Source organism: Galeopterus variegatus, unplaced genomic scaffold (genome assembly GCF_000696425.1).
Source record: "Galeopterus variegatus unplaced genomic scaffold, G_variegatus-3.0.2 Scaffold5276, whole genome shotgun sequence".
Classification (NCBI taxonomy): Eukaryota; Metazoa; Chordata; class Mammalia; order Dermoptera; family Cynocephalidae; genus Galeopterus; species Galeopterus variegatus.
This window is the reverse complement of record NW_007731387.1, coordinates 132,507-146,388: the sequence shown is the minus strand read 5'-3', so window position 1 is coordinate 146,388 and position 13,882 is coordinate 132,507. Positions and strand designations below refer to the sequence as shown.

The 13,882-nt window shown below is 43.4% G+C and overlaps 1 protein-coding gene across 1 annotated transcript in view; it reads left to right on the top strand.

Annotated features, from left to right (window-relative positions):
- Positions 1-13,882, top strand: part of HUNK (hormonally up-regulated Neu-associated kinase) — a 97,724-nt gene that overhangs the window by 64,960 nt on the left and 18,882 nt on the right. Inside the window, exons 7-8 of the mRNA XM_008589172.1 lie at positions 4,641-4,768; positions 12,156-12,291. Coding sequence (XP_008587394.1) covers positions 4,641-4,768; positions 12,156-12,291 — 264 coding nt within the window. The remainder of the gene's footprint in view (positions 1-4,640; positions 4,769-12,155; positions 12,292-13,882) is intronic.

Below are 13,882 nucleotides of genomic sequence, written 5' to 3'. Positions count from 1 at the left end.
TATACTGCATTCCACTTTTTCCCCTTGGTATTTTCACATACTTCTGAAATGTCAAAGGGACTAGATTTCTCTTTATCCAGATATTAAATATATATGAAAACTCTAGGGGATGGAATTAAGATGCTCAATCTGGTTTCCCTTTAAAAAATCTCCTAGGGCTTTGTGACTATTAATGTAGGTTTCCATTATCATTTGGCAATAGGGTACAAATACAAGGGGGTCTTCAAAAAGTTCTAGGAAAGATTTGTTTTATGTTTTAATTTTATTTTTCTATGAACTTTGTGAAGTACCCTTGTAAAATTGTAGCTTTTTTTCCTGTTTTTTTAAAAAAGTTTTTTGATGAAACAATAGACCACAAGCGTCTGTTACCTTTATCTGTGATCCCAGCCCCATAATGGAGATGGGCAAAGACCAATGTAATATGCAGAAACTTGAGATTTTTGTCATTTGTTGAAGCCAGTCAGTGACTAGGAGGCAAGCAGTTGGTGTCTCAAGGTTTCCTTGAAGAAGGAAACTTTCATAAAGGTTTTTGATTTAGTCTTCTGGCCCCATATATTCTCCATACCCCTTCAGTTGGGTTCCCCTCCTACCTCCTAGACGTCCTACCTCCTAGAGGCATTCTGCACCGTTAGATGCACTCTACCTGATACAGGAAGCTATGTGTCCCCTGCAGATAGAAGGAAATATAGGAGGTCATGGAGCAGTACTCCTCAAACTTTAGTATTGTGTACTGTTCTTTTAAAGGGAGAACATTCTTCATAACCCAGCATATTGACTGAAGTTATTTTTATTTAAATATTGCTTATATGTGCATGAACCCAGAATTAAACTCCTTTTATTTATGACCCTGTACGACTGAGAAATCAAAACCCATTTACAAGTTAAATATAACCGAGACTAAAAGAACCAGATACTCAAATTAGCAACATGAATTCAATGCAGTGGCTAGTGTGTTGTGGGAAGAGAATTGCTGTGCAATCTGAGTGTAGTTCTTGCTGCTGGGCACAGGTGCAGGTCTTCAAGCCAAGAATGTGCATTTCCAGCAAGTTCCCAGGTGGTGCTCATAATGCACACGCAAGTGGTCTGAGGACTGTACTTTGGGAACTGCTACACCAGTCTGATCATTGGGAAACTTTCTTCTCCACAGATATAAGCACAAAAGCATTTTTGAGAAATTAAATCCACCTCTGCTCCTTTCTCATTAGGCCGTGACAATAAAAGTGATAATTTTTGGCAAAAATTGTGCATTGATGAACACGACTGCAAAAGCAGGCCCTGAAATGGAGTCTGTGCACAGTAGAGGGTGTCCCTGGTTACATGGTGGGCATCCTGATACCCCTGGTTATGTTTTGTAAAATGTTTTATATATCACCAAAGAGAAAATCGAAATTAGAACTGCTAAGCCCCTGAGAATGTGTCCATGTACCTCAGTTTGATAAATACTGCATGGGATGGACATTGTAAAACACTTATCTGTGGACAATATTGTGTAAGTGCCAGGCTCTTTAGCTTTAGGTACAAATGTTAGAGCAAAGATTGGGCACATAGAGGTGAGCAGGGACAATCTTTTTTCTGCCCTTCAGCTCAGTTCACTCTGATACTGTTGAAATATTAGGTCTTTATTACACAGATATAGTATGAAAACTCTAAAACTTATTAACTATATAAACCAAACGGTGTATTCAGGACTGGGAGCCAGGTTGTAGAAGGGACTCCAAACCATGTCACAAAAAGCACAGGCAAAGGTTCTGGGGTCCTTGGCCTGGGGAAGACCAATAAGAATAGGAAGATTCTGGTTCTAGTTTTCAAATATGTGAAGTGCTGACAATGGAAGAGCAGCAGGTCTTGTATCACAACCAGTGGGTAGAAGATGTAGACTTTAGCTTAGCACGGAGAAGCCCTTCCTCATGCATAGAATTGCCATGAACAGAACAGGCTGCTGTGGGAAGGTTGGGAACAGCTTGTCTCAGAGGCTGTTCAGTGGTCCCCATCAATGACTTTTTGGGATGCGCCAGAGGGTTTCCATCCATAAAAACCTGTCTACGAGGCCTCTTTGTATGCAGAAATTCCTGTTTTGGGACACTCTCAGCTTTTTCTCTTGTGAATTTCCAAGAATTCTCCAAAGCAAGGATGTTTGGCTTTATTTTAAACAATTCTAAAATGAAACATTGCATAGTAGGTGCTCAAACATGTTACCACCCCTATTTCTCGCCTTGTTACTGGTGTCCAGTTCCCGCTGCTCTCTGCTTAGAAACAAGACTCATCAGTCCCAAATGTTGGTGCGAAGCAGGAAGTTTATTATCAGACGTCTGAGGGGATGGACTAGACTGTCTCCTGCTTTAGGGTTTCAAGGGGGTTTAAAGAGGAGCTGAGGGAATGGAACGTGGGAAATGACAAGCAGGAGGGAGGGGGACATGCAAGGGGCCAGGTGCAGGCTCTCCAAGACTCGTCTGGTTTCTGCTCCTAGCCTTGTTATCTCATGTCTTGCCGGAGGTCAGCATAGCTTTATTGGTGTCTTCCTTGGTTTCCTTTAGATAGTACGTGCAAGTCTGCAACTCCAAGCTGACTGGAAAACAACTTTACATTCATGTAAATAATGTCATCTTGCCCCATAACCAAGGTTCAAAATATCAAACAACCATGGGAAAAGAGGGAACTCAGGGAAATGCATGCCAAGAAAAAAAACCCGTGTCCTTTTAGAATCTTTTAGAGCCCATGCAGTTTTAGGTCCCACCATGTCTTCAGTCCTGCTCACTCCAGCACCTTCTACCCTCAAACTGCTTCTCTCACCTTCCTTACTGCCGTTCATCCAGCTTTCCAGATCTGCCACTTGACATGTGCGCTTCAAATGTCTGTATTGCTCCTGTGCCTTTCTCTTTCCTTTGCAGCCCTCACTCCCATTTGGACGAATAGCACCCTGCTGCGTTTCCTGCCGGTCTCCTGCTCCCCGTGCCAAGCCTCTTTAATCCACTTCTGCAAGAGGACCACTCCCCAAATGCTGTAGCCATAGAACTGTTCTTCACCTCACATCTATTCATACCCTGGGGAACGTGCTGCATTCAACACACTGGGAAAGGCTGCTCTAAACCGCTCTGCATATGCCTTGTTCATTCTTGTCTCCATTTCTTGGTTTATACAGTTTATCTCCCATCCTCAGAGCCAGCCAGCCAAACATGTACGAGCCCACACATGTACACTCGCCTGAGAGGCCTCCCCTCTTCATGTACTTATTTATAAGTCCTCTTTCTCCCTTCACTGAACTCCTTTTGTGGTCAAAAGCAGCGCGTGTCAACATTTTCTTATTCTCTTTGAGCTCGTCACCACTTGGAAGGATTGTGCTTATTTATTTGTTTATGTATTGATTGTCCCCTCACTATGTATTGATTGTCCCCTCACTCCCCGCCCCTGCATCCCCCTTCTCTAAATCCAAGATGGTGAGAACTTCCCCGGTTCACCAGTACCAGCAGTTATAACCCCGCCTGGGGCAGAGAACCATCCAGCAAAGTATTTGTGGAATGAATGTTTATGTATCTGTCTTCCTAATTTGACTGTGAGTTGGGAGCAGGAACCAGGTCATAGCCTGTGTCTGAAATTTGAGAATGATTTCTGGCTGGAGCCTGTGGGCTCTAGTACCTGTCATTATCTGGAATGCCATAATTCAGAGGTGTCTCAGCCTTGGTGGGATTGGGCCTCAAGGGTCTTAATTGCAACCAGTCTCATTGGATTTGTTTTGACTGGAAATCCTATTGCCTGTTTTAAAAATATATTCCCCTGGGCGCTTTTGAACACTTGAGACCTCTTGGCAGGCAGGCGTTTTATCCCCATCAGGAAATCTCATCAAAATGATACTAGGTTTGCGCATCAGGAAAATAAAAATCCTCCGAGAAGATGTTGCTGTTCTCTAGATGGGCTTTGGATGTAAGCATTGAAGCCCCCTCAGATGGGATTTCAACCACATCTGAGATATTGACCCAGGGCCGGGTGGCAGAGTCTCACAATAAATAATAAATTAAAAAATAAGGGTGGGAAGGACACCTCCACGAGGCATTTCTGTAGTTAAAAGCCAAAGCAAAATTCACACTTAGAGTAAGATGCTGGTTTTTGGTATGAGGCTTTCATTTCACAGGGCTGAGGGGTAACCTGGCGTGCTGGCTAGGCTGTGACTGCTGCTCCCACGTGGGGTCTTTGTACTTGTTTGTCTGGCCTCTTCCGGGTTCGACCTTGTAAATCATACCTGAAAAAAATCACATAATGGCAGGACTGCTCTTACTGGAGGTTCCTAACATCTCCCAGGTGTTTTTCACACAGTTTGGTCTGGATTTCCTTGCTGTTGACGTCTTCCTGCTAGACCATTTGGAGAGAAGAGAGGGATGTGGTTTCCCCTCCTCTGGAGGTAGCTCCTGACGCTCTCTAAACTCCTGCTGATCTCCGCAGGCCGTTGTCTGGGTCTTCTGGACCAGTGCTGTCACTCAGGGTTTTCACTCAAGGCTTTGATGTGGTGCTAAGGGATCTAGAATTGTCTCTGTTGAGGTTGACGTGAAAGCAGCAGTGTGAAGTTTCAGCTAAGCCCGTGCTCTCCTTGTCCTCTCCCCTCCCTGGGGCCTCATTCTGGTCTCATGCTTTGGTGTCTCTCTTTTCAGAGGCGTGAACATGTATGCCATGTTGACCGGGACCCTGCCGTTCACAGTGGAGCCTTTCAGCCTGAGGGCCCTGTACCAGAAGATGGTGGACAAAGACATGAACCCCATCCCCACCCAGCTGTCCACAGGTAAAGCACCTGCTGCTCTGGATTCAGGCTTGCATTTCAGGACTGTTGTTCTGACTGGTTGGGGTCCTTTGGTGAAGTAATACTTGTTTTGCAGCAATGGTATTATAACTATTTCCTGATTGTAAGTTTCTTCCTAGTGTTAAAACTAAGTCTCAAGAAGTGATGGGGTTTCCCATCTCTAAGCAGCAGCCTCCTGCGTCTCACCTGTATCCTTTCCTTTTCTGTTATAATTCCGAACTCTGAACTTCCTCCTTCTGCACAAAACACACGTATCAAAAGGATCTTATATTCCCCATTTGAAAAATAATTGCAGGCCTGATTGTTTTAAAACTCACCCTATTATAATGTTGACTTGGAAGAGAGGGTTTGTAATCACATTTCTATTATGTCTTCTTTAGTCAATCCACTGTAAAGAAATATTAGTTTCACTCAAGTTGAGCCTGTAATTTGTTTTGTTATGAGTTTTTGAGCATGTTCAAAAGCTTTAAAAAATGTATAGATTCAGTTACTTCATTCAGACTGAGTCATGAGGTGTGTTTGAAAAGTATTTTCAAACTTCAGCTGGTTCATGTTTCAGTAAAATGTTTGTATTAGGGTTTGGTTTCAGATGCTGTAAATCAGTACAGTTTGTTCTTTGGTTTGGTTCACAATTCACTTCAAGGTCCTGGCTTTTGACGATCATTTAATTGGCTCCTTAGAATGAACTCAGCTTCACTGAGATAAGCTTTTGACAAAAAAATATATATATATATATATATTTAACTTTAACTTATGATACATGGCTAAAATATAGCATTTTACTTTACTATTGTTATGTATCTTTCTCTTGAGTTTATAAAGCATTCATGAAGCTAACCCTGAATTTATGCCTGCCCAATGGAATTCAAGCTAAAAGTCATTCTTGGATGTAATTGTCTAATTCAGCCCAAACATTCACCTTTGTTAGAGAGGGTAGAATCTCTGGAGGCTGAAAGTGAGGGAGGTGTTGTTTTAATTAATTAATTAATTAGGAAGATAAGTTTAGTTCTGTCACTGTAAAAGAAATATTTCCACACTGAGAGCCATAACTCTTCGAGTTAGAAAATGCAAAATTTTGAACGAATTGTTAGATTTAGGTTTTAGAGCTTTCAGAAATGTTGAAAGTGCTGCACATCACTATGGGGAGTACTCATTCATTCATTTATTCCATATTTCATATTCATTAATGTCATGAATATGTATTGTGTACCAGTTATGTTCTAGGTGTCTTCTAGGTGTCAGGAAGACAGAAAACAAGTTAGACCCAATCTCTACCCTTATAAAGCTTATATATCAGTGAGGGAGACAAAAAATAAATGGATAAATAAGTATGTGTGATATTTGATAGTGTAAGTGCTCTAAAGAAAATAAAATAAATTAGTATAAGAGGATGGGGAGTAAGGATAGTTTGTTTTTTTATAACAAATAAGATTTTTAAAAAACTTTTTATTGTGGTATAATTGTAGATTGACATGCAGTTAGAAGAAATAACAGAGAGAGAGCCATATATTCTTTAACTAGTTTCCCCCAATGATGATATCTTATATACCTGTAATATAATATCACCACCAGGAAATTAACACTGATAAGGTCTATTGACCTTATTCTGCTTTTATCATACATGTAAGTTTGTGTGACTGCTACCACAATCATGGTATGGTACAGTTTCATCACAAGGATCCCTCGGGCTACTCTTCTACAGCCACGGCCACCTCCCTTCCTCCTATTCTCCCTGACCCTTGGCAACCACTACCCTGTTCTCTATCTCTATAATTGTGTCATTACAAAAAATGCTACTTATATAAATGACTTTTCTCACTCAGCATAATTCCCTTGAGATCCAACCACATTGTTGCATGCATTGGGACTTGGTTTCTTTTTATTGCTGTGTTATATTCCCTGGTATGGATATACCATACCAAACATAGACTGTTTACCCATTCACACATTGAGGGACCATTGGGTTGTTTGCAGTTTGGAGCTATTATAAATAAAGCTGCTGCAAACATTTATGTACAGGTTTTTGTGTGAACATAGTTTTTTTCTTTGGGACAAATGCTTGAGAGTGAGATTGCTGGGTTGGATAGTAAGAATGGATTTATTTTTATAAGAAACTGCCACACTCTTGTTCACAGTGACATACCATTTTGCATTCCCATGAGCAGTGGGTGACTGATCCAGTTTCTCTGCATCCTTGCCAGCATTTGATGCTATGAATAGTTTTTATTTTAGTCATACTGATGGGGGATCTAATGATATCTCATTGTAGTAAGAAATAAGATTTAATGTTTACAATTAAATGCAATCTTTCTAAGCAGTTATATAGTTATATAGTTAAGCGTTATATAGTCATAAAGATTGCCATCTGTCAGAGTGATTCTGAAGTTCTTCTGATGGTTCAGAGCCTGTTTTGTCTTAAGAGACCCATAACAAAGTACAATAGAAAGATGTTTGTATCCCCATGCTTGGGATGAGCAGACAGGGCTTGCTCTCTGTCCCAACAACACCCTGAGAAACTGAAGAACTGCTGATCTGCTGTCTTCTCATGTATTAGTCAGGATAAGCCAGGTTATGCTGCAGTAACAATCAGCCCCAAATCTCAGTGGCTGGAAACCACAAAGGTTTATTTCTCATTCATGCTACATATTTATTGAGAGTTGGATCAAGGATTGAGAGGTGCTGCCCATCCCAGGATCCCAGGCTGATGGATAAGCCACCATTTCCAATATTACTGCCTCATGCAGAGGGAAAGAGAGAAAGAGAAAGAGAAGGGCTCTCAACAGCAGTTGAATTTCCCAGCAACATGTCATGTCCACTCATAAATCCTAGCTTTCTAAAACATAGCACGTGGCTTCACTCTACTAAAGCAGATGGGGCGGTGCAACTCTACCAAGCGTGCTGCAGGTAGAAAGCCAGAAGTGTTTGTTGAACAGTATTCATATGGGCCACACACAGGCTGCGTGCAGAGGAGCAGACAATTCAGCCTGCTTTCATCATGGGATGTTTGGGCAGCCAGGCAAGGGCACACAGGCGAATCAGTCTCATTTCCTCAGAACCATATCTTGTTTTTACTCCCAGTATTACCCAGCATTAGTAGGATGGGCTGTCTGTGTTTTTTGATTATGAAAATTAAATTTACCCTTAGAGAAGTCAAAGTTGCACCTCTGAAGGTGTTAAAGAAAAAAGTCCAAAAGTAATTCCAAAGAAGAAATACTAAAAACATTCCAGCCAGTTTCAGCATCACTGCAGTTGCTGTCTGACCTCATGGAGCCCTGTTTTGAGCAGACAGCTTTCACTTTGGCCTTCAGCTCTGTGTGTGCTTGTCAAAGATCTCCACATTCCTACAGGGCTGTGTTGCCACAACTTGTCCAGCAGGAATTGCATTTCTGTATCTGATTTTTCCAATTAAGGAATCTGGCGCTCTCCCCCGCCCCTCTTTTTTTTACTATTGGCATATTTATATATCTCTCCTCAACTAGGGCTTTAATCCTTTGTACCAAGCATAGCATTTGCACGTGATAGATGCTCAGGGAATCTAGGTTGCCATCTCCGGTGTGAAAGTGCATGTGGAGCAGTCAATGGGTCCAGCCCTGGACTCCTTGACTGCTCAGGGTTGGGAGTTGGCCTGATGCTATAGGCTCAAAGAAGAGCCCCCAGCTGCCGAGGTAGCCCAGGGCATCTTATCTTGTCTGTAGAGGGAATGGCTTTGGGTTTGGGGATTAGCTGCTGCCCTTCTGACAGCCGTGTTTTTTCCAGTGATTTGTCCTTTGCACCCCACCAGTTTATCTCTTCTCCCTTCCGACCACCTGGCCCACCTTTATTTATGATACTTTATGAGATCATCCACTTATGTTCAGAAATACTAGTTTACCAGTAACAAGAGTAGCTGCCATTTACTGAAGGACCATGTGTAGGTGCTGTTCATGTTATCTTGTTTTCACATGACCCTGCAAGGTAAGTACTATGACTCCCAATTTATCAGTGAGGACACGGAGTCTCAGGGGGACTAAGTCCACTTGATTGAAAACCTGGATTTTTCTACCATTAGTACTGCCTCTCTCCCTTTCCTTACTTTATTTAGTATAAAATTTCCCCCATCCCCAGATTTGAGGGTATTATGTGTTGTCTTAATGTCCTTATGTTTTGAGTACTGTCAATCTAAATTGAAAACATGCCAATTTTATTGTCTCACTAACACACATCTTTATTAATTTAATGATTCCATCACTCGTATTCATAATGATCACATCTAGTATATTCCAGTGCTCTTTTTTAGATTTAGTTGGAAGTGTTTTGACCAAATTTGAGTTGAAAACACAATGTTATTGGCCTTGTGCGTCCAGAGAGCATGTTCTGAAGCATGGCCCACATCTCAATCATGGGCTTTGAGAACTGAAGCTTCGGAGGCCTTCCCAGTTCTCTCTTCTAGGCAGTTTCTCTTTCTGCTTGTTGGCACTTGTATACCACGGAGGGGTGAATGCCTTTTGTGGCTTAGGAATTTTCAGACGGTTTTCCTTTTCATTGTTACACTGCAATGATAGCTTTTATAATACAGTCCAAACAGTCGCTTCACATCACAAGGGTTTTGTGCCACAAATTCACCAAAGTGAAGCTGGAGAAGAGGTGCTATCATCTGTGAGGGTTGAACCAGTGCTAATTTGGATTTCTGAGAAGGCGCAACCATCAGACTCTCAGGTCATTCTTTAGTCTGGGAGGTGAGGAGGACTCAGCTCTGGATGGAGACAGGGCCCCGCCTGCACCTAACATGCAGCGCTAAGGTGAAGGGTCCAGTGGCATCGTCAGTTGCCTGTGCAGCTCTTTCCTTGGCAAAGTGTCCTGATGCTCACACAAGCCAGTCCAGTCTTTGGAAAGCTGACAGCCCTTGAAGGAAAGTGGGTTTTGAACACTGTGTGGTTCATCTTACCTCTCTAGGATGGAACAGAGAACCCAAGTGTTAGATCAGGGGGCGTGGAGGGTGATGTGTGGCCATGCCCAGCACGGCTTGCCAGGACGGCAGCAGATATTTTAATCCCCTTTGCTCTGGAGCCATAGGGATTTTCAAGACCCTAACACAAACTTCAAAGAGCTCTAAGGATGTTCTCAAAGTCCTCTTTGAAGAGTAATACAATGTTTCTGACATCCAAAGAAACAAAATTTGTCAGTAGAGATTTGAACCAAATTACTTGGGCTCATCAGCGATTTATGAAGATGCAGAGTGCTCGGTTATGAAAATAGAACAAAGATGCATCCGGTGTCCTTAGCTCTTCTGGTTGATCACACTCTGAGAAAGCCTGGCAGTAGCTTGGGTGGTTGTGTGCATCCAGTGAGGGTAAGCAGAAGAGACGTCTCAGAAGGCATCATTGACTCCACAGCCTCCTGGTTCAATTCATTAAGCACACATGTTTATTCTTTAATCAATAGATGCTCACGGTTCTTGCATTGTGGGGGGAGTTGAGGGAAGGGACATAGATTCCAGAAAGATCCTCTTTTTCTGAAGATCTGTTTGCTTTTCAGACTATTGGAGTACATTTTAGGAACATTTTATTTGGGAACCCAGATATAAAACTTACAGTATTAAATGCACCTCATGACTTTTAAGGCACCTATACATATATTTTTACCCACTACATTCTTAAGGGGACATGACCTGGTGACCTCATCAACTGCAGCACGGGAACCCACCCTGGAGGAGTGACCTGGTGGCATGGCCTAGCATGGTTTGTTTCTCTTGAGTGGATTCTAGCATCTCAACTGGCCCCTTTTTGATGGCCTTGTTTCTACCCTGCAGAAAGTGGATTGACGGAAGGCCCATCATTCTTTTAAGAATAGTGTTAAAATGACAACTTAAAGCCTAGGAGAAAATGAAAAATTTTATGACTTTTTCTCGCAAAGCTAGATTATTTTAGAAAACTGAAAAATAGCTTTGGAGAGGATAGAAAAATTTGAGGACCAAGCAAATTAAGATTATTTTGGGGATTTATTGGTTTGTTGGAAATTGGGTATTATGTACATAGAAGAATATTTTTTCAATTTGCAAAGACGTTTTGACAATGCTCCATAAAATAAAGAGTATAGAATAGGAAAATATCATAGTCCCACAACACAAACAAGACAGACCATGTTCATTTTGCACTAATCCCTGGCATTCTTTGTCCATATGTGGACATGCTGCATATTCTCCTGCTGAGCAATCTTGTAGTCTGTGGCCTTCATGCACATTAGAAACATTTTGACATGTTGTGCTTTTGTCTCCATTGTTATAATATTAAAGAATGCACATCTGTTTTGAGATAAACTACCTTCTTATCTCTAGTGCTTGGCTGGGCAGCAGGTGCTCTGTAAATGTTTATTTAGTGAAAGGAGACCCAGGGCACTTAAAAAAAATTACATTTGCCTGGGATGGAAGGATAAAGGGTTGTAGGAATTTTATAGTTTTGTCAACGGTTTCTCGTATCATTTCCTTACACACCGTGCTCAACATAACTGATATGACTGTAGCGAACTTTGGCAGGCTGAAAAATAAGGACAAACTTTATTTGTGTACAGTCTGACCAAGTGACCCCGGTATTTTGAGGGATAGCACAAAGCAGGAGGCTCAGCAGGTAGAGGTGGGTATGCAGTGTGGTGCTCTGCTGGAACTTTGTACATGAACTAGGATTTTAAAACTTCCAGTGTTTACTGAACTGTAACAAAAGCGTGTGGCTGTCTGGTGTCGTGTTGGCCTGATTGGCTGGGCAAGGTGTGCAGGGGCTCTGTCTGGCCTGAGTACTGTATCATTAGCTCACAGAGTTTGGGGAAAAAGTGGGCAGCCAGAGACAATGACTTTAAAAGAAAGGACCAGGAAGCAGGACCTTCTTGGCCTCCTGAGACTCTTGCTGTTCCATGGTCCCAAGATAGAGGGTCTAATTTAGAATGCCTTTACCCTTCTGGCTTCTGAGTGCTCAGAAGCCTACCTTGAGAACAGGCATTTTCTGTTTACTTTCTTTCATCCCTTCAAGCCTGTAAATAGAACATTTCTTTGGCTCAGCTCTGAGCAGCGAGAAGAGCCCACAGGTTGCATTGGGAAGTATGGGGCATGGAGAGATCTGGACTGGTTCTTGCTTTATCATGTACCAGCTGCATCCCTTGGACAAATACCTGAAACGCTTTGGATTTGTGGCACCTCATTTTAAAAAGAGGGAGAAGGAAATGGGACTTAAAAAACCCCACCTGTCTGAAGGGAGGTGGAGCTGAACCTCTTCTCTGCAAGTCATTGAATCAAAACTCTGCCCCAGCAGTGGCTCAGGTGGGGCAGGTGAGGCAGCAGGTCACCTGACATGGCTCTCAGTGGCATCTGTGATCAGCCTGTTCTTTGCTGACTGTCTTCCAGGAGCCATCAACTTCCTACGCTCTCTCCTGGAACCAGATCCCGTGAAGAGGCCAAACATTCAGCAAGCACTGGCCAATCGCTGGCTCAATGAGAATTACACCGGCAAAGTGCCCTGCAATGTCACCTATCCCAACAGGTAATTTAGCACACACAGAGGGACTCCTTCTTGGGCAAGATGGGGCCTGTCCTCTAAGCCCTTAATAGTTCTGGACAGGAAGCTGTACAGGGTTCAAGGAAAAGCTGCCTTTTCTCTTGGCTGGCCTTCCCCCCCTCCCCCATCCACAGACAAGCCAGTCTCAGTGCTCAGGAGGAAGTAGAGACGGGCCAGTCCACGCGGTTGTGCAAAGTGTGCCCGCGGGGGTGCCTGGCAGAGGGGGAGCAGAGGCTGAAATCCTGGCCACGTTCCCATTGCCAAGCCTCACTTGGAGGGGCTTCCCCAAGGGGTGCCTCTTTCTAGTTCACACAAAGGGACCACTTAGAAGACCTGTGGCCCATGTGGGAGTGTGTGTTTGTGTCTGCGCATGTGTGTCTGTGCGTGAGCATGTTTGCGAGTGTGTCTGGGTGTGTGCATCTGTGTGTGTGTGATCTGCCCTTGAGCTCACCTGACAGCATCAGGCAGAATCCCGTGGAATTGCCCCTCTCTGCTTTCAAGCCAGTCCTTAGACGACTCTTCTGCTACTTTGTTCTTGATGTTTACTTCAGCCCTAAGTCCCCTGCCTTAATGTGTTGGGGCTAGAAAGAAAAGGCAGTGGGGATCCTTCATTTAAGGCCGGGTTTCCGTTGGGCTTGAAGGAGGGCTCACAGATCGAAGTCCACAGCAGAGGAACACTGACTGGCCCCTCGTGGTGGCCCCTTTCTCCATGCCGGGACACTGGCTGCAGACTTGAAAACACGGACAAGAAACCATTGCCTTGTACTTTTTCTCTGTTTACTTGGCACATTGCTAGCCAAGATGAGTGGGGGAATGAGGGTGCTCACCTTGGCTACTTTAGAGCAAACATGGAGATTGCATGGGTCCAACACCTTCTGGGATTGGGACCCCACCTTCCTTCTTCCTTCTGATGCAGGGTGGCCTGCACATTTGACCAAGCTTGAATGAGGGCAGGAGAACTGCTGATCAAGGGGGACAGATGGGGAACCAAAAAGGCAGGAAAAGGGGTATCCTTTTGGTATTTTCAGAATGCTCAGGAAGGTCTGGAAACATCCACCAAGGCTTATGAAAGATGAAGCACTGAGTTCTCCAAACAAGATGGGCAGGCAGGGCTCTGTCTTGGGATGGAAGTTCTAAAAGAGCTTAAGGGGGCATGGCAGCCTACATCCAGGAGACTGGGTGAAATTTATGCTTGCCCTGGCCATACAGGAGGTGGTTTCACTCAGTTGCCATCTAGAATTCTAGCATTTGGCTCAGGGGAGGTAATTTAAACAAAGTCTAGGTTACTTAGGTTACCAAGGGAACCTGGAAATAGATTGCTCTTTTCCAACACCAGCTTGATTCGGGCCAGTTTCTGAAACAGACAACAGAAACATTACCCCAACGTGGGACAGAAAGCAAAGCTGGAGGCCCATGCCTCATTATTGATGCTCATAATGGGTAGCGGCACACAGGTATGCTCTCTGTTAAAGGAGGGGACATTGGTGGCAGCCAAATGCATCATTAAGCTAATGTAATCACCGTCTAAATGAGCATAATCAATCCACTCAGCACGGCAGCTGTTGAAGTAAGCAGA